The sequence below is a fragment of the Malaclemys terrapin genome, chromosome 1 (assembly GCF_027887155.1).
Source record: "Malaclemys terrapin pileata isolate rMalTer1 chromosome 1, rMalTer1.hap1, whole genome shotgun sequence".
In the NCBI taxonomy this organism is placed as follows: Eukaryota; Metazoa; Chordata; order Testudines; family Emydidae; genus Malaclemys; species Malaclemys terrapin.
Genome location: NC_071505.1, coordinates 100902633 through 100923878, shown reverse-complemented (window position 1 = coordinate 100923878; position 21246 = coordinate 100902633). Strand labels below are relative to the sequence as shown.

The 21246-nt window shown below is 44.9% G+C and overlaps 1 protein-coding gene across 5 annotated transcripts in view; it reads left to right on the top strand.

Moving 5' to 3' along the window:
* PARPBP (PARP1 binding protein) overlaps nt 1-21246 on the top strand; it is a 108715-nt gene that overhangs the window by 81620 nt on the left and 5849 nt on the right. For 3 of the 5 annotated variants that reach the window (XR_008445575.1, XM_054033294.1, XM_054033282.1), the window contains exon 10: nt 2988-3044. The exons of the other annotated variants lie outside the window; for them this stretch is intronic. Coding sequence is in view for 2 of the 3 variants with exons in the window: in XM_054033294.1 (XP_053889269.1) it covers nt 2988-3044 (57 nt within the window). In the remaining variant the exon portion in view is untranslated. The remainder of the gene's footprint in view (nt 1-2987; nt 3045-21246) is intronic. 5 annotated transcript variants of the gene reach the window in all.

Sequence of the window (21246 nt, the reverse complement as noted above, 5' to 3'; positions counted from 1 at the left end):
AGATGAAATTCAATAAGGACAAATGCAAAGTATTCCATTTAGGAAGGAACAATCAGTTGCACACATACAAAATGGGAAATGACTGCCTTGGAAGGAGTACTGTGGAAAAGGATCTGGGGGTCATAGTGGACCACAAGATAAATATGAGTGAACAGTGTAACGCTGTTGCAAAAAAAGTGGCGTGTATTAGCAGGCGTGTTGTAAGCAAGACACGAGAAGTAATTCTTCCGCTCTACTTCCTGCTGATTAGGTCTCAACTGGAGTATTGTGTCCAGTTCTGGGCGCCATATTTCAGGAAAGATGTGGACAAATTGGAGAAAGTCCACAGAATAGCAACAAAAGATGATTAACGGTCTAGAAAACATGACCTATGAAAGAAGATAGAAAAAAATTGTGTTTGTTTAGTCTGGAAAAGAGAAGACTGAGAGGGGACACAGTTTTCAAGTACATAAAAGGTTTTTACAAGGAGGAAGGTGAAGAATTATTGTTCTTAACCTCTGAGGATAGGACAAGAAGCAACGGGCTTAAATTGCAGCAAGGGAGGTTTAGGTTGAACATTAGGAAAAACTTCCTAACTGTCAGGATGGTTAAGCACTGGAATAAATTCCCTAGGGAGGTTGTGGAATCTCCATCATTGTAGATTTTTAAGAGCAGGTTAGACAAACAGCTGTCAGGAATGGTCTAGATCAGTGGTTCTCAAAGCCGGTCCACCGCTTGTTCAGGGAAAGCCTCTGGCGGGCTGGGCCGGTTTGTTTACCTGCCGCATCTGCAGGTTTGGCTGATTGCGGCTCCCACTGGCCGCAGTTCGCCGCTCCAGGCCAATGGGGGCTGCGGGAAGGGTGGCCAGCATATCCCTCGGCCCGCGCCGCTTCCTGTAGCCCCCATTGGCCTGGAGCGGCGAACTGCGGCCCGTGAGAGCCGCGATCGGCTGAATCTGCGGACGCGGCAGGTAAACAAACCGGCCTGGCCCACCAGGGGCTTTCCCTGAACAAGCGGCGGACCAGCTTTGAGAACCACTGGTTTAGCTAATACTTCGTCCTGCCATGAGTGCAGGGGACTGGACTAAATGACCTCTCAAAGTCCCTTCCAGTTCTATGATTCTATGATATCTATGGTGAGCCACCATCTCTCCTTCCGGATCGTGAAGGGATATGGGGAGGCCCTTGAGGATGGTTACTGGGACTGTTCACCACCTTAGAGAATTGAGCACCTGATCTATCATGAGCACTGAGGGGAAATCTCATATCTTCCTTCTGAAAGTATGGTGACACCTGAGGTGTGGCCTTGTCCATGAAGTGATCTCTATGCATGACATTAGGAGGTTCAATAGCTGAAGATTCTGAGCTATGGTTGGCCTGTTGCATGTGTGCAGTACGGATATGAGATCTTGGCTCTTCTGGACTCTGTCAAATGATGGGTAGATTTTTGCCACTGAGATGTTTTTGTCCACTCCCAGGTGAGTTATCCTTGTCGAAGGAATCAAGAAACTTTTTTCTTGATGTTTATTACAAAACCATGCACTTGTAGGAGATCCAGACTCTGAATCATGTCTTTGTGAGCTGCAGCTTGAGGTAGGGCCCTGATCAGGATGTTGCCCAGAAAGGGTTGTAGGTGCATACCTTATGACCTGAGTCTGGTCAATGTCACTGCCAGCATCTTTGTAAAGAACCTGGGGGCTGAGGAGAGACCAAATGGGAGTGTTTTGTACAGTAACTCCTCATTTAACGTCATCCTGCTTAACATTATTTCAATGTTATGTCCCTGCTCAATTAGGGAATGTGCTCGTTTAAAGTTGTGCAATGCTCCCTTGTAACGGCGTTTGGCTGCCTGCTTGTAAGCTTCTGTGGCAGAGCAGCGACTTTACAAGGGAGCATTGCACAAGTTCCACTTCTTCGCCTCCTCCCCCTCCCTCCCAGCACTTCCCAGGCACTTAGGACTTTCTGGGAGGGAGGGGGAGAAGCAGGGAAGCGTCGTGTCTCTGCTCCTCCCCCTCCCTCCCAGAAAGTCCTAAGCGCCGGCAAACAGCTGTTCAGTGGCGTTTAGGATTTTCTGGGAGGATGGGGAAGGAGTGGAGACGTGGGGCTTCTCTGCTACTCCCCCTCCCTCCCAGCACTTCGTACTTAGGACTTTCTGGGAGGAAGGGGTAGGAGCGGGGAAGCACTGTGTTTCCGCTCCTCCCCCGCCCTCCCAGAAAATCCTAAATGCCACTAAACAGCTGTTTGCCGGCGCTTAGGACTTTCTGGGAGGGGGGGGGGGAGGGGTTGGGGCATGCTCCGGAGAGGAGGTGGAGTGGGGGTGGGAAGAGGTGGGCCTAGAGTGGAGAGGGGACAGGAGGAGAGGGGCCTCAAGCATTCCCAACAAAGTCCGAGCCTGTTCTTCTCTGGGGAAGCTGCTGCTGCTGCAAAGGTGCTTCCTAGCATCCTTGTCTGCAGCGGGCTGTTCCTGTATGGGGTAAGCCGGGGCACTTCCCAACCATAGTACTGTACAGTATATACTGCCTTTTGTCTGCCCCCCAAAATTTCCTTGGAACCTAACCCCCCGCATTTACATTAAATCTTATGGGAAAATTGGATTCATTTAACATTGTTTCACTTAAAGTTGCATTTTTCAGGAACATAACTACAACGTTAAGAGAGGAGTTACTGTACTAGTAATGATCTGTACCGCAAGTAAATCTCAGGAGCCTGCAGTGGTATAGTCATATGGAAATGTGGAAATAAGCATCTGCCAAATCCCCTGAAGTTAGGAGGTCTCCTTGAGACAGGAATGACACCGTAGAGGCTAGGGTCTCCATCTAAAATATCATTTTCTTCATCCACTTATTGAACCTTTTGAGGTTGAGGATGGCTCTGACTCCCCTATTGGTTCCTGGATAATCAAGATGATGGAGTGGAACCTTGAGAACCTTTCTTTTGAGGGAACTCATTCTATTGCTCCCAAGTCCAGGAGATCAGAGGTCTCATTCCAGACCAGTTCATGCTTTGCAGTGTTGCTGGAGATGGGAGACTGGAAGAAAAATGGATGGGATGGAGCTTGCAGCTCAAGTGAGTATCGCTGGCTCGCTATCTCCCTTGCCCACTTGTCTGTGGTCAGTGTGGACCATTCCTCTGAGAAATGGAAGATTCTGCCTCCTAGATTCAGATCTGTGTAGAAGCACATTCGCTTATTGTCATAATGTGGTTTGGTGAGCTGCAGAATCACCTCAGGCCTTTCCAGCCAAGCCTCGGTTCCAAAACTTTCCATTGGTACATCTCCTGGCCTTTCTCTGTTACTTTTATGAGGAAGATGGACAAAAGGAGTGTCTCTGCCTGAAAACAGATTTGTACTCCCTTCTGACAGCACTCTGTGGTGCGGGAAGGGACTGCTTAGATTTTTGCAGCATTTTCTGCTGCTATTTTACCTTACTTTTCTCCAAAGAGGAGAGATTCTGTGAACTGAGATGAGCACGGGACTTTTTTGGAGTCCACTGTTTGCCCTATTTTGGAAGGTATCTACCTTCCAGGGTTGTAGCCATATGTACCTTATGGCTGCTGAGCTGGATGCCTTGGCTCTGGCACAAAATCTCATTGCATCCAATGAGGCATCAGCCACGAATGCTGTTACTAAGGAAAGTTTCTTAAGTATGTCACTGGAGCCAGGGTGGTCACTGTCCTTCAGGGCCCTAATGTCTTCCATCAAGGACCTTTTAGCTTTTGCAAAGCATGTCACAGCGAGGGGCATTCTGGGGATAGGCGAGGAAGCTTTGAAATTCTTTCTGAGGAGAGCTTCCACTCTCCTGTCTGTTGGGTATTTATGGAAGAATTCCCTTTTTGAAGGGATATCCATATCCTCAGCTAAGGCTTGCCACTGCAGCATCAACCTTTGGGACTTCAATAATTAGCATTTTTTGATTCTTGCAGCTTGTGGAGTCTAAGGTCCCGTCTGTTAATGAATTTACCGTTGTCAGATTTCTCCAATTCCGCTCTGATCATATCTTCAAAGAAAGGAGGACAACAGGGGAATCATTGCCTTGGGGAAGGATTTTTAGGGAAGATATTTGCTTTGAGGCTGAGGTCATGTCTATACTACAAACTTATTTTGGCTCAAGTTACTCTCTTTTCTGACTGGTGGATTACCACTGGCAATGTTGAAATGCCGATAGTGATCCTGGGTGACCCAACCTATTCCTTGCTCCCCTCGCTCATGAAAGCTGTACACCTGCCACCTCAACAGCACCAAAGAATGCTTCAACTACTGGCTTAGCAGGTGCCGAATGGCAGTTGAATATGCCTTTGGTCATTTGAAAGGGTGCTGTTTACTCACAAGATTGGACCTCAATGAGAAAAATATCCCAGCTGTCTGCGTGGCCTGCATAATTTCTGGAAAGCAAAGGAGAAATTTCAGCCAAGGCAGAGGGTGGAGGTGGAGCAGATACAAGTCTATTAAAAGAGCTCAAGACTGAGCTAGCAGGCTGAGGGAGGCTTTGAAAGACCATTTTAATAGTGAGACAGAGTTGTTGTAGTGTCCTCTACCAGGCCCTGCTCTTTTGCAGCCTGGTATGAATTGTGTGGTGATTGCTGTATATGTAGGAACGTAACATTGTTAATGCACCTGTTAATTTTGCTTGTGAATATTATGAATTGTGTGACACCATGCAGTATCAGGTAAGTGGGCACTGTCAAAACTGTTGAGCACCAGCCAGCATATATTGTGGACTAATAAAAATGAATTATGTTCCAATTATAGAATTTTATTCTATAACAAAATCTATGCAAAAATACCCCTGGGCAATTTAAGAGCAAATACATTAAAACTTAATAAATTAAGAGAACAGAACTTATGAAGGGGAATGAACATTCATGTCCATTTCAGCTACACATACAGGATCTGTGGCTTTCAAAGGTCAGTGTATGTGAAGCTGTTACTGTCTTTAATGTCCCTCAGGGTTAATAAGGTTAGTGCAGCAACCACTAATGCCATATGGAATGTTGGAGTGGGGATGGAGGTCCTGATATTGATTCTCAGTAGGCTGCAGAGGGAGGTGAGCACAGGATTGTTGAACCTGAAGGTCTACCGAAGTGTGCAGCCTCTTTGTTTGCTGTCTGAGAAGCCCCATTATGTCCTGGTGCATTTCCCTATCCTTTCCCTGCACCTTTCTCCTCTCTACTCAATCCTTCTCCAGGCTGTCTGCAGTGGTCATCCTCCAGACCCTGTGCTCACTGTGTGATGCAGCACTGACTTGCAGGATCTACTGGAACATGTCATCCTGCATCCTCTTCTTTCTCCTTATCTGGCTCAGGTGTTCTGTGGGTGTGAGTGGGAGGAGACCCTGAAGGCCACAATGGCAGCAGCTGCAACTAAAACAAACAGTTACCATTGTCAGTGTATTCTCTATGGAAAGCAAAACTTAAGATGCTAAACTCACTCCCTTGCTTCCCTAAAGTTTAAAGCGCTACATTCTCACTTCTGCTTGGGATTACTTGTGCATGGCGCCAGTCACAGCAGCAGCTATGGTGAGCATGGCCTGCCTGGGGTTGGGGAAATGAGGAAGGAATTGCTTGGTTGCATAATTCTAGTAGTATAGATCAGTGGCACCGAATACTGGGACTCTTTTCCACAGGCGACGGTGATTTTAGCTCCTCTCGCTCATGAGGATAATAAAGACAGAGAAAGCACAGCTGCTGCTGGCGTCCTTAAGCTACATGGGCCCATATGCTGCTAGCCTGTGTACTGCAATGGTGCATGCTGACATTATCGCTGAGTGGCATGGGAAAGTGTTCTACCACATAGGAAGAAATAAGACACCCCTCCCTAGAAACATTCAGCAGAGGATTGCAGAGTACCTACATGAAAGTTTCACAGAGTGGTCTCAGAAGGATTCATGAGACATCTGTATGTACATAAACAAATTGCTCCGTGTGGCCCTCCTGCCTAACTCTAGAGGGAAATAAAAAGCAAATAGAAACTCTACCTCTCTTTGTTGTATAACTACCTCTTGTAGCATGAGTAAATTAATAAGTCAAAAGGTGTGTCCTGCTACTTTGGGGGTGCTACCCTGTAATTGAAAATTTATCTACACACTTACCCGAGGTTCCTCCCCCTGAATCAGGGTTGCCAGTGCTTGACTGGCAGGACTGACTAGACTGTGGTGGAGTCAAAAACCGGTTCTGGCTCAGTGCCAGAACTGGCTTTTTCCCTTTCTGTTCTTTTGTGGGTTTCTGATACATTTTGTGGGCATGAGTGGCTGATTGTGAGTCCTTTTGAAGCTTGCCTTTATGCGGAGCCTGGAGCTCTCTAGAAATTTCTCCTTCAAAGTCAACCCCCTCAGGGCCTCACTCCCCCTCAGTGGGAGATGGGGGTTTCATTACCTGAGTTTTCTGACTTGAATTGGGAACGAGGGGGCAGGATGGATATGAGCCCTGCTTCTCTCCTGAAAGCATTTAAGACCCATTGGCAGCACTGCAAGAGTCTTACCTTTGCGGTCCTGTGTCGCTCCAGGACTTACCACCTGGGCTAGCTGGCTGAATTCATCTTTAGAATTTCTCCCTGCTCTGCTCTGTCTCTCTGGTTTGTGTTTTTCTGTGTTGTAGTTTCAGCTGTTTGGAAAAGTATGGTCTCCAACATCCTTATCTGATTCAGAGCCCATGGCCTAGAAGAGATGGGGTCAGCTGGATGGGAACAGGCTGGATCTAATTCACTTTCTGCCAAGCCTGGAAAAGCTGTCTTATGTATAGAGCACTGTTTGGATTTTGCCTAATGCTTGCACAGCTGTTTTGCCATGCCTGAAAGGGGGCAGAGGAGCTCTGCAGGGAGGTGCTGCAGCAGAGGCTCTGCATGGCTATAAGCACCATGCTGTTAAGACCCTGAGCAGAAGGAGACTTGGAAGAGCAGAAAATTGCTCCTCACTGCTCAAAAATGGTTGAAAAATGGAAGATATGGGAATAAAATGAACTGCCACTGACCTGGTACCACAAAGGTAGAAGATCTGGCAGCAATCAGGAGAAGGGGTGTGGCTAGCATGAGCAGTGCTGCAACTTTAAATTGCCTCCAGAAACTGCACTGTGAAGGGGAGCTGCCTGGATGTAACAGTATTGTGGGAGATGTTGGGCTGCAGAAGGCCTCTCCCCACCCAATAAAGCAAGGTATTATGTGGAAACCAACCCAGTAGCACTTTTCTATCAAAGGCTGTCTCTGCAGAGCAATGGAAATTTACTTTGCAAATCTTCCTTAGATGAGGCCCATACACTTTTCCTCAGTGACCCATGGCATTTCTGTGAATAGTCTCACAGATGCCTAGCATGCCAATTGGTGCAGGATTTTAACCTCTTGCCTGCAGCAACCTTGGCGCCCTGAGGCCTTGGTATTTTGGATAAAATGAGATGAACAGGATGCAATTGGTGTGAGCAATTCTCTGCATTCTCCAAATGCTTGAGATACATCTTTAGAGTGCTAGGAATGTTAAGGTTAGAATAAAATGGGGGTACAACTATTTCCCAGGAAAGAGGAACTTACCTTACATAGAGAGGTTTCTGGAGCCATAAGAATCCTTCTCCTCACAAGAGCACCAATTTGGTTCTTGTATAGGTAGAGGAACTAATTCCAAAACCTGCCTATCAAGGTAATGGCAACTAGAAAGGCCAGCTATAGGCTTGTGTAATCTGTCATTGATTAATCTTGGCGTCTGATGTGCCTGCATATGGAACACCACCAGGGCCGGTTCCTATGTTTGCATGGTGCTTGGCTGTAGGACTCAAATCAGAACTTTTATGATTATTTTTATTATAATATTTATATTGAGGTAACATCTAGAGGTCAGGGTCCTGTTGTGCTGGGTACTATACAAACAGAGGTAGTCAGTGCCCCAAAGAGCTTTCTGTTTCCTCTTTCATCAGAAATGTAAATTTGACCAAATCAATTAATGAAAATCCTGCTGGATACCAAAATACATCATAGGTTAATGGAGAATCCATGCTGAAGTACACTTCTCTTCCAATGTCCAGGATGTTAACTGTAGGTGTTGCTGGTCTGGATGAAAGAGTCTTTGCTTCAAGAGAACTGGTCTTCTCTTCAGGTAGGTGTGTTCCTTGGCTAACTAGCAAGTCAAAAGTGCCTTTTGAGCCAGTGGAGGACTAGGAACCTTTCAACTTTCTTTTCCCTTTTCTTTTGTATCCTTTATGCGAACTGTCTTGCAAGGTAGCAGATTCTTCTCTGCCCAGGACATTATTTCCATTGCCATGGAGTACCTTTGACCTCTGGTTTCTCCTTGGTTTTGGAAGGGATAAAAACATTCATGCCTCAATCATAAGCCAACCTCTAATGAGAGATAGGAGGAGACATCCCCTGTGAGTATCATAATTGCCTAGTATGTGGTTTCTTGTACCTTCTTCTGAAGCAGCTGGTACCTGGCCACTCCCATAGGCAGGATATTGCACTCAATGGACAACTGATCCGATTTCATAGGATGATGTTTACATGTGGGATTGTTTGTTTTTGTTCAAACACATGACTGTGATGTAGTGTCAAGGTGAACTAAAAGGATTTGTATTCTGAAATTTTGGAAATTTGTCTTCCAAGTATGTTTCCTGCCTTACGAGTCTTCCTTCCATAGTGAGTATGCGCAATGAAAATTCAGTGAAAATTGGGTTGGCTTTCAGCATGTTTGTACTTACCTGCTCATTAGGAGACATTAGGATGTGATCTCAGTATGATGCCTAACTTGGCATTGTATCAGATGTGTGGTTCCATATTCTCAGAAGAAATTTCTGCGAGTGCATTTTGAAAAACCCACTCGTGATGAAGTCAATGCATGGCACCTGCAATTCTAGCCATTGGAGATAACTGGCTACAGATGATCACTGTCAAGAAATGACTGATGCAATAAAGTTTTGGATCTTTGCAAATTTTTACCGTGATGACCTTTGCAGTCCCTTCTAACCCTGTGATTCTACGATAGTAAAATTATGGCCAGAGACATGCTTGCTATGACTCCTGGGCGAGCAATTCTTTGCATTGGGTTCAAAAGTTTTACTTGACTTTGAACAACTGGTGGATGTGAATTCTTTCCAGCAGCTGTCCAGTTGTGAATGGGTTTGTTTCTGTGGGCAGGGCTCTGATTGGCATGTTGACAAGGTATGTAACATGTGACCTGTACTTTGCTATGACAACTACCAACCATTTCTTAGGATTCTGGATCTGGAGGATAGATAAGGAAGAGTCTTATACAGGAATTCTGAGCTCTCGTATACAAGTATTGCCTTTGGCATGTTGAAGATTTTGTTGGTTAGGAGGAAAATTTATCTAGGATTCCTTGCAGTGTCTGCTCTAGATTTTTTTCCTCTGCCAGAGTAATAGTCTCTACTTGAATACCCTTGGTTGTGTTAAACCCAATGGATTGTTGTGCTGGCTATGATAGTGAGGGTTGTGGCCTCTCTTCTGTCTCAGCTACTAGTTTCTCTGTCTCCCCAAATAACTCCTCACCTGTAAGTTTGGATACACAAGATATCTGTTCAGGATGACTGATTTTGTTATACATGGGAGTAACATGGTGCAACAGCCCTTTTAAAGCTCCCCCTGCTGGACATTCACCAGGAGACTTTGTTTGAGTCCCACATGGTTGAACTATGTGTTTCTAAACTTCCCTTGATATGAGTAAGCTCCAGCAGTCTCTCTTTCTTTGACCTCTGTCACAGTTCCTGGGCACAGGCTTTCTGCCTGTGGTCCGGCTGCCCTAGGCACCAGGGACCAGTGCTGACAGCCTATTTGCTTAAATACTCAGTTTCCCTGAGCTCCAACCTTGGGGTCATCCTGGTTTACCATTTATTTCTTCAGAAACACATGATACTTTAAGCACATAACGCACAGTCTTTGTAAAGGTTTCTAACACAATGATTCTTTATTTTAGCTAGCATAAGAAATATACAGATATAGACAAAACAATAAAACACCGATTGGGAAATCCCTACCTCAGCTTCCTCACTGATGAGCTTTCTTTGGTCTTGGGTCAGAGTTTTATGGATTCATGATCCTTTCTGTCTTTCCCTTTCCTTCTGCCCATGGCTTCTCCTTGGGAACATGAAGTCTCCTATCTCTTCTGTAGTCAGTTGTCTGTTTCTAGTACATTGTTCTCAAAAATGACTGGTGGGACCCATTTTTTTTTATAACTGCCAGTCTCCTTTGTCATGTGACCTCCCCCATCAACCTTGTCAGGCAATCAAAATGTCCCACAAGGTGATCTGTTGCTTAGTTACATCCTCCCCTGGAGTTCAGATTTTGGAAACTGGCTTGTTCTGAGTGGTAGCCAACTCTTTACCCATTGGGCTTCCATGTGATTAGAGGACAATCAAAATTGAATGACCCTCCACTGTTAACCCTGTGTCACTACCCCTTAGAATTTCATTCCAGCATGGAAGTAAAGGACACCAGAGAAGGCAGACAAGCCTCACGTTCAAATTAGAGTGTGTAGTATGACACAGACATAGCATCCCCAATATGAAACAGAATTTGGCTTCCTTGCACCAGTGAATTAGAAATAATTGCACTTGGCCTGAGGTCATCGAGTCCAGCCCCCTGCCTTCACCAGCAAGACCAAGTACGGAATTTTCCCCAGATCCCTAAGTGGCCCCCTCAAGGATTGAACTCACAACCCTGGGTTTAGCAGGCCAATGTTCAAACCGCTGAGCTATCCCTCCCCCCATTTGTTTATAGTGCTTTTGTAGTTAGTAGTAGTTTTATAGTTAGTTTAGAGTGTGTTGGGGGTCCCCCCTCCCTGACTCCCCTGAGCCATGGTATGCTGCGGTCCCTGGGGTTCAAAAAGTGACCCACACACCGCATATTTAAGCTGCCTAGATAAGGGTCACCAAAAGGACCATTGCAGAATCTGCTGCGAGTTTTGCTCCAGAACTTTGAAAGATGGAGCAGCGGCTCAAAGTTCTGTTCATGGAGGCAGCTCTGTGCCCCCACTCAGACCCAGGTTCAGGGGATCCTGTGCCCAGCACCACCTCCTTGGTGCGGAGTGCCCCGGCGCCGTCATCCCAGGAACCGGTGCCGAGAAAGGACGCTGTGTGAGACTCTCAGCACAGTCATGGCTCCTCCTGAGTCCATTTGGTGGGTAGGCACCAGTCTCAATCACCGTTGCCTCAGAAGAAAAAGAAGTCAGAGAGGGATCGTTCTTCCCTGAACAAGTCTAAAGAGCCAATGACTGTGAGACCCCATATCGGACACGGCCAAAACTTTATGGCAGACCCCCCATCCTCGTTGCCCCCCAGAGCTAAGCTCAATGAAGGGCGCTATTTTATGCCATCTAGGGGCTACGAGCATCTGTACTCGCACCCGCCCCTAATTCCCTTGTCGTGGACCCTGACAATCAGCGCGAGCAGCAAGGTTACCAGGGACCCTCCCCTAAGAATAGGGAGGCGAAAAGACTCAACCTTTTTGAGAGGAAGGTCTCCTCTACGGGTGGGTTGCAGCTCCACATTTCAAATCAGCAGGCCATTGTCAGCAGGTACTGCTATAATACATTTTGGGCAATGGCAAAATTTGCAGAGCTGCTGCCGCAAGACTCCTGTGCCAAATTCTCGGCCTTCATCGACAAGGGTAAGCTCACTTCCCGAGCTTCCCTGCAGGCAGCGCTGGACGGAGCTGATGCGGCCCTGGGGGTGATGGCTATAGGGGTGGCCATGAGAAGGGGCACCTGGCTCCAGGTCTCTGGCCTCCCTTAAGAGATCCAACAGACAATACAGAACCTTCCTTTTGAGGGTGTGACTCTGTTTTCCAAAAAGACAGATAAGTCTTCACAGTCTGAAGGACTCCAGAGCCACCCTCAAATCCTTGGGCCTTCACACCCCCGGCATGCAGTGGAGACACTTCAGGCCGCAACCTCCGCCACGGTTCTTCCAACAACAGAACCGACAGGACGGTTAAAGGAGGAGGAATAGGAGTGGCTGAAAGAGGCTGCACCCGACCTCAGGCGAGGGCTTTGGCCAATTGAAGCCACCTTTGGGCCTGAAATAGGCCTTTTTAAGAAGCGATCTAGGACGGTGTACCAGCCCAAGGACTGAATCCACCCTGCCTTACCTTTTTGTCCCAACTATCCCCTTTCTGCCCTGTGTCGTCCTGCATCACATCGGACCATTGGATTCTCCGCACGGTAAGAGGGGATATTCCATCCAATTCTGTGTCCTCCCACCCTTCCACCCCCCCTCTTCCCTGTCCCTCTTCAGGGACCCCTCTCACGAGGTTTGTGGTGAACAACAACCACTGTCAATTCACAGTCCTTCGGCCTGTCAGCGGCACCTCGGGTGTTTACCAAATGCATGGCAGTCGTGGCCGCGTTCCTGCGCAGGCGGCAGGAACAGGTGTTCCCATATCTCGACGACTGTCTCATCAAGGGCCGCTCCAGGTCTCAAGTGGAGGTACAAGTCAACTTCATAAGAATGACGTTTTACGAACTGGGCCTTTTCCTCAATGTGAGGAAATCGACCCTGTCCCTGGTTCAGCAGATAAGTCCAGTACCACCTCTATGAACTCTGACACAGGCATATCTCCTGGAAGCGAGGTTTTGGGCCCTGGGCGACATCTTTCGAAGTCTCAGTTAGTTTCCCACCACCACAGCAAGGAATTGCCTGAAACTTTTAAGACACATTGCCTCTTGTACCTATGTGGTGCAACATGTCAGGCTCAGACTCTGGCCACTCCAGTTGCGGCTAGCCTTGGTGTATTGGGCGGCTCGGGACAGTTTGGACAGGGTTGTGACTCTACCTCACCTGGTCCTTGACTCCCTCCAGTGGTGCAGGTAGTCGGTGCAGGGGTCCCCTTCACTGGTCCTCCGCCATTCCTCTTGCTAGTGACGGATGTGTCAGCCTTGACCTGGGGAGCACATCTGGGAGACCTCAGGACACAAGGCCTCTGGTCTCAGGAGGAACTTGCTCTCCACATCAATGTCAGCTGAGCGTGGTGCGCCTGGGATGCCAGACTTTCCGAGCCCACTTGACAGGGAGATGTGTATCAGTCATGACAGACAACACCATGGCGATGTTCTATATCAACGAACGGGGGGTGCGCGCTCCTCTCCCCTGGACCAGGAAGCCCTCATGTTGTGAGACTTCTGCGTAGAGCATTCAGTACACTTGCAAGTATTACTCTCCGGGGTATGGAACGAGTTGGCGGACTATCTCAGCAGGTCGTTCCACAGCTGTGAGTGGGCCTTATGCCCGGACGTCGCAAACTCAATCTTCCAACGGTGGGGTTTTCCCCAGATAGACCTGTTCACCACGCGACACAACAGGAATTATCAGCAGGTTTTCTCCTTCCTGAATCCCAGCCTGGGCTCCATAGCGGACGCGTTCCTCCTCCAATGGGGAGGCCGTCTCCTCTATGCGTTCCCACCTTGCCCTCTCGTTCACAAGGTGCTCCTCAAGATATGGAGGGAAGAGGCTTCAGTGATATTGATAGCTCCAGCCTGGCCCGGCCAACACTGGGTACACATCTCTCCTGGAAATATCCGTGGAAGCTCCAGTCATTTTTCTGCTCCTCCCAAATGTAGTAATTCAGGATCATGGCCGTCTTCAGCACCCGAACTTTGAGTCGTTGCACCTCATGGCATGGAAGCTCCATGGTTGGACCCCATCGAGATCTCCTGCTCAGACCCAGTTAGACAAGTCCTCCTTGGCAGTAGGAAACCCTCCACCAGGGCTACCTACCTTGCCAAGTGAAAGAGATTCTCAATCTGGTCAGCGCAGCATCAATCATCCTCGATGCTTGCCTCTATACCACTCATACTGGACTACCTTCTCCACCTCAGGCAGCAGGGACTGTCCATGTCATCAATAAGGGTTCACTTGGCCACAATCTGTCTTCCATCCAGGCGCAGAGGGCTGGTCCGTCTTTGCCATCCCTATGGTTAGCTGTTTCCTGAAAGGTCTCGACAGACTATATCCGCATATCCAACAGCTGGTCCCAGCCTGGGACCTCAATCTGGTCCTTTCCAGACTGACAGGGCCGCCCTTCGAACCACTTGCGACATGCTCCCTGTTCTATCTCTCGTACAAGGTGGTGTTTCTGGTAGCGATAACCTCAGCCAGGAGGGTGTCTGAGCTCAAGGCCCCAACATTGGAGCCTCCTTATACCGTGTGCTTTAAGGACAGAGTTCAACTCAGGCCATATCCAGCTTTCCTCCCGAAGGTTGTTTCCCAATTTCACATCAACCAGGACATCTTCCTCCCTGTGTTCTATCCTAAGCCACACTGATGTGGCAGGAAGCAGAGGCTTCACTCATTGGATGTCCGCAGAGCGCTAGCCTTCTACATCAAGAGAACGAAACCATTCCGAAAATCCATTCAATTGTTTGTGGCTGTGGCAGACAGGATGAAAGGTCTTCCAGTCTCCTCCCAACAAATTTTATCGTGGATCACATCCTGCATCCGGGAGTGCTCCTCCACTCATGGCACACTCCGCCAGGGCGCAGGCTTCTTCAGCAGCGTTCCTGGCGCAAGTTCCCACCCAGGAAGTATGCAGAGCAGCGATGTGGTCCTCCATACATACTTTCGCTGCGCATTATGTGCTTACCCAGCAGGCCAGAGATGATGCTGCCTTCGGTAGAGCAGTGCTCCAATCAGTGCATAACTCCGCGCCCACCTCCAGAACTTAGGTTTGGGAGTCACCTGATTGGAATGGACATGAACAAGCACTCGAAGAAGAAAAAACGGTTTCTCACCTCTTGTAACTGTTGTTCTTCGAGAGGTGTTGTTCATGTCCATTCCAATACCCACTCTCCTACCCCTCAGTCGGAGTAGCCGGCAAAAAGGAACTGAGGGGATGGCAGGTCAACAGTGCTCTATATTGAGCGCCATGAAGGGGGCACCCAGGCCGACCCAATGGATGCTGCTATGGGAAAAATCTTCCTGCTGCTGTTCACATGCACGCGTACACACCTGATTGGAATGGACATGAACAACACATCTCGAAGAACAACAGTTACGAGAAGGTGAGTAACCATTTTTTCATTGTTCGCACATTTAGCCCAAAACAACTGTAGTGAACTTTCAGTAGTTTGGCTTATTTCGCTTCTTAATATAACTGGAGACAATCTTTCCTATATGAGGTAATCTTTTCTTCCAAAAAGGAACCTAACACTAATTTCAGTTTTAAAAAAAACCTGTCAAGTTTGAAGTTCATTATAATTTTACTGTGTATGGAAATTCTTCCAAGGAAAAAGCTCTATAAAGCAGAGAATTTCAATCTGCCTTTCTCATGTGACTTGATTATGTCTATATAAAGTGACTTGACAGCAGTGCATGAAGCTGGATATTATTCTTAGTTGTTTAGTTCTCCAAGAGCTGTTGCTAGTGAGAATTGTTTTGCCTATTTATGATTCCAGTACAAATAAAGAGAGACTTGGAAGGCCATCAACAGGAACCTATCAAGATTTTCTGTGTATCCAATACACTTGTGCAGAAAAACTCAACATTTGACTAAGGAAAAGCTATCTTTCTGAGATACTAGTCTCATCTACTGCACCAAACAAAATTTGTTTGTTTTTAATGGAGAATTATGAGGAACATCTTTGCTTAGTGATTTCAACCTCTGAGGAGTGCACTAAGCATTTTTTCTTGTTTTTTGACACAATAGAAATTCTGCAGTAAGAATAATTCTAGCCTTTTTTTGCTATCCATTAATTTCTATTAGAATCTGATAAACCCTACTTACATGGGAGAACAGTATTTGTGATTCCAGGAACCACTTAAACAGCTCTCCTAGGGCCAAATCCTGTGTGTCTCAAGGCACCCTCAAATCCCAGTGATGTGGTGATTTAAGACTGAATGCTCTCAAAACAATAATGAGTAAACCTGGGATAGTCAAAGGCTGGTATGGTGTCTTGCTAAAGATTTTGATGGATTTGGGGCAAGAAAAACTTGCTATTACCTGAGAGATTGCCAAGACATTTTTCATGGTTGAATAAAGCGATACTTTGGTTTGGTCAAGGCAAATGACATTTTGCCATTCTTTCTTTCTCTTTCCTTTTAAACCTCTTTCAACCTCCCCTTCCTATTTTTTTCCACAAAGGGTCATCTCTCTCTCCACTCTTTTTTTCTTCTCCAAAGGATATCTTGATTGGTTGGCCAGAAAATAAAAACATGTATTTGTTGTTACTGATGTAGTCTTTTAAATTCTATTATGCTATTCCAGTATATAAAAACCCACTCTGAGCATTTTTACTGACTAAGTGTTGGCAGTTCTGTCTGTATGCAGAGGCTGGAGGGAGATCTGGAGTAGATTATCAGATGTAACTTTTTAGAAATAAATAGAAGGGCATACATTCGTAACAATTAATACAAGGGAAAATATGGGCTTCTCAGTGGCATGTCATAAACAAACTAAATAAAGTGCATTTTTTAAAAGGTACAAGAAGACCAAGTGAGAGCATATGCTAACTAATCTGGCCCTTAGGGACCCACATATGCTTCCGGCATACCACAAAATGAGGCATCCAAGCCCATTGTCCTGACCCCCTTTGGGAGTGGCGGTGGCAGGGGATCCCTCTCCTCTTCTAGCAAGGGAGGGGAAACTGGATGATCTCCCTTTCCTCCACATAGGAGCACAGCAGGACCCTCTCATCTCTGGTGGCAGCAGATCTACCCCGTAGTACAGCTGTTGGGGTATATCTGCTTCAGTGGATCTTGGGACTTAATATCACAGTGAAATGAAAAGGGCAGTTCAAATCTCTAAGAACTATTGTTTCATGCTGTCTGCAGATTCAGGCAGTCATCACTGTATCAAATATACTCAGGTGTAATTTTCAAACCTCTCTTTGCAACAATGAGGGCTAAAGTCTTTAAGAAAGAAAGTGTAAACCAAGATTATGATGTAATCACATGACCCCAGAAGCTATTGAGCTCTTGTAGTATCTCTGCTTTAATTCAGCCTTGGGCTCTTGCTGCTATTCTGCCTTCAGGCTACTTTAATGTATTTTTTTGTTGTTGCTGCACTCTGAATATACCATAATTTATTGCTAGTAAATATCCATTCCCTGACCAGCTGGCACATTTAGATGCTTCAGGAAACTCTTAAAGCTTGATTCAACATGGACTTGCACCTTGTGTAGCCATATACTTATGTAAAATGGGTGTGAAACAGTAGCACCAGTGTGAGCAAGTGGACAATTATTTTATTTAGGGTTTTCCGGTGCACAGTTGGAAATTACTTTCACAGGGTGTAATGCAGAGGAGAACTAGACTTTGAGATCAAGAGCCAAGACCCAATGAAGTATATAAATAAATGGGTTTTTGTCAGGCTCCTAGTGTTGAAGTCCTAAAGTGTCCAAGCTTGAAACGATCTCAGTGGACATCACCCATGACATTTGACTCATTATGTTCTTATAAGCTTTCAGAGCTGACTGTGAAAGTAAAAAAAAAAAAAAAAAAAAAAAAACCCTCGTGGTTTCTTTGACTACTTTGATGTTCTATGTACTGGTTCTGTCATGTAGATGAAATATCTTAGTCAGCTCTGCACAAATTGTAACTCATCCATGTTACCATGAAGAACATGGGAAAGAGCTGTAATATTTTTATGAATATTATGTGACCCTCTGGATTGTTGATGATTAATGTGTTGCTTCCTAAGGATAAGTGAGGGTTATTTCTGACTTAGGTGGTTTTTGCACATCTGCAAGAATCAAAGTCAGTGGTGTTAGCCTAATAACCAATGTTTGACAATATAAATGTCAAGGCCTTTGAGGTTTTGTCCCTGTCCAAATGGGGCACAACATCTGCTAGCTTAGAGAAGAGGGGAAGAGTCCTCTAGGCTGGAAACCTTAAACCAGTGATACTCAGACTGAGGCTTGGAAGCCGCAAGTGGTTCTTTAATGTGTCTCCTGTGTCTCTTTGCAGCACATGATATTAAAACACTGTGATTTAATTATTAACCGATGTAAGTTATTAACCAGTCAGGATGCTTTTTCTATGTTATTCACCAACTGTAGAATACTTGGTCAGTCATTTTGCTGTGAGAATAATACAGTAAAAGCTTTTTTATCCAGCATTTTGGGGAAATGGGGGGATGCCGGTAAGTGAAAAATTCCGGTTAACTAAGAGAGGAGGAGTTTGGGTACAGGAGGGGGTGCAGCGTTGGGGCAGGTGAAGAGGTGCGGGGCGCGGGCTCTGGGAGAGGAGGCTTGAGGCAGGAGGTTGGGGCGTGGGAGGGGGCTTGGGGTGTCAGATGCAGGCGGCACTCACCTCGGGCGGCTCCCTGCAAGTGGCACCTGGTCCTTGCTGCTCCTAGGCAGAGGCGCAGCAGGTGGCTCTGTGCACTGCCCCCCACCCCCAAGCGCTGGCTCTGCAGCTCCCATTGACCAGGAACCAATTTCAGTTGATTTCAATTACAACAGAGAATACAAAGTGTACAGTGCTCACTTTATATTATTATTTTTATTACAAATATTTGCACTGTAAAAATGATAAACAAAAGGAATCGTATTTTTCAGTTCACCTCATACAATACAGTAGTGCAATCTCTTTATCATGAAAGTATAACTTACGAATGTATAACTTACAAATGTAGATTTTTTTTGTTTGTTACATAACTGCACTCAAAAACAAAACAATGTAAAACTTTAGAGCCTACAAGTCCACTCAGTCCTACTTCTTGTTCAGCCAATCGCTAAGACAAACAAGTTTGTTTACATTTATGGGAGATACTGCTGCCTGCTTCTTATTTACAATGTCACCTGAACGTGAGAACAGACATTCACATGGCACTTTTGTAGTCGGCATTGCAAGGTATTTACGTGCCAGACGTGCAAAACATTCATATGCCCCTTCATGTTTTGGACACCATTCCAGAGGACATGCTTCCATGCTGATGATGCTCATTTAAAAAAATTGCATTAATTAAATTTGTGACTGAACTCCTTGGGGGAGTATTATGTCCCCTGCTCTGTTTTACCCATATTCTGCCATATATTTCATGTTATAGCAGTCTTGGATGATGACACAGCACATGTTGTTCATTTTAAGAACACTTTCACTGCAGATTTGACAAAAAGCAAAAAGGTACCAATGTGAAATTTCTAAAGATAGCCAGAGCACTCGACCCAAGCTTTAAAAATCTGAAGTGCCTTCCAAAATCTGAGAGGGATGAGGTGTGGAATATGCTTTCAGAAGTCTTAAAAGAGCAACACTCCAATGTGGAAACTACAGAACCCAAACCACCAAAAAAGAAAATCAACCTTCTGCTGGTGGCATCTGACTCAGATGATGAAAGTGAACATGTCGGTCCGCACTGCTTTGGATCGTTATCGAGCAGAACCCCTCATTAGCATGGATGTGTGTCCTTTGGGAATGGTGGTTGAAGCATGAAGGGACATATGAATCTTCAGTGCATCTGGCACATAAATATCTTGTGACGCCCGGTACAACAGTGCCATAGGAACACCTGTTCTCACTTTCAGATGACATTGTAAACAAGAAGCAGACAGCATTATTTCCTGCAAATGTAAACAAACTTGTTTGTCTGAGTGACTGACTGAACAAGAAGTAGGACTGAGTTGACTTGTAGACTTTAAAGCTTTACATTGTTTTATTTTTAAATACAGTTATTTTTTGTACATAATTCTACATTTGTAAGTTCAACATTCATGATACAGAGATTGTATTACAGTACTTGTATGAGGTGAATTGAAAAATACTATTTCTTCTGTTTTTTATAGCACAAATATTTGTAATCAAAAATAAATATAAAGTGAGCACTGTACATTTTGTTTGTGTTGTGTTGTAATTGAAATCAATATATTAGAAAATGTAGAAAACATCCAAAATATTTCCATAAATGGTATTCTATTATTGTTTACAATGCAATTAATCGCAATTAATTTTTTTAATCGCGTGACAGCCCTACTTGTATATTATCAGTAGAGTTGTTAGTTGGATATTCTAATTATAAAGTAATTATCTCCTTTATTGATACCTGTCAGCCACTTTGAAGTCTGCTGAGTTCTATAGCTAAAACTCAGGACAGAATTTGGTCTGCAGAATCTATATTATTGATGATAAATGGTCCAGAAAGAATAAAGCTTGATATTTTTTTCAAATCCCACATTGATTTAGTAGTGCTGCTAGCTGGGGAAACCATATTTTTGTATATAAACTGAGCAAATTTGATCTGGAGTCCTTGACTAGATGATCAAAATGGTCCCTTCTGATCTTAAAGTCTAAAGTCTATGACTCCAGTGAATATGGAAATACAGCCCATAATGTCACTTTTATTCTCTTTTTATTGTTGAACCATACTTGCTGATTGATCAGTACTAATCAGCTGGGTTTCTGGCTTTGGAAGTTTAGGGGTGGAAATCAATTTTCTCTAAAAATACAGCAGAGGTAGATATGATAGTGTTCTTTGGTATTGTAGAATTCTGACAACTCAGGCTATGCAGATGCTTTTAATGCATTTGGGTCTTGGACAGTATATCTGTGGAAATCATATGGCCTGCCTTTTACACTCTGTATGGAAATTATTTGGTTTTTGTGAGGGAGTTGAAAATTTCAAATTTTCATCTAACAAGAAAGGGATAGAATAATATTGAGTGTTCTACAGTTAGACCAATTTTTAGTATATTTGACTCAAATTTTATACGCAAAAAGAACAGGAGTACTTGTGGCACCTTAGAGATTAACAAATTTATTTGAGCATAAGCTTTCTTTTTGCGGATACAGACTAACACAGCTGCTACTCTGAAACCTGTCAAATTTTATATTGGACTATAGCTATTTGTCTCTTTTGGGGGGAAGAGGTGCTTTTTTGAGGTTTCATTTTTTCCATTCTTTTACATAGTTTGTTTTGATGGGGAGCCTTATCCCAATGAAAGTTGCTTGTTGACACTTCAAAGGAAACAGTGGGCTCATCTTGTTCATAGCTTGTGTAAGGGATGATTTGGCTCTAGGCAAATACTCGCTATGATAGCAGCTTAAAATGGTAAACCGATGCTACCAAATGTCAAGGCAAAAGAAAAATCTCTTACAGAGAGGCTTTCAGGATGATGGATTTTTAAAAGGCTTAAATATGCAGCTTTCTAAAAGAGACCAGTCAAAAAAAAATAAACGAATATTCATTTTAGAATGCCTCAATTTACTGTTAAATAATTTTTTTCTAGAACTAGTTTATATATACAAAATATCATAAACAATTTATTTCACCTTGGTTGTGTTGTGTTAACTTTCCTGGTAGTTTAGGTAATTTTTGATTAATTTTACCTTTTAAGTTAAAACTGGGAGGAAGGGA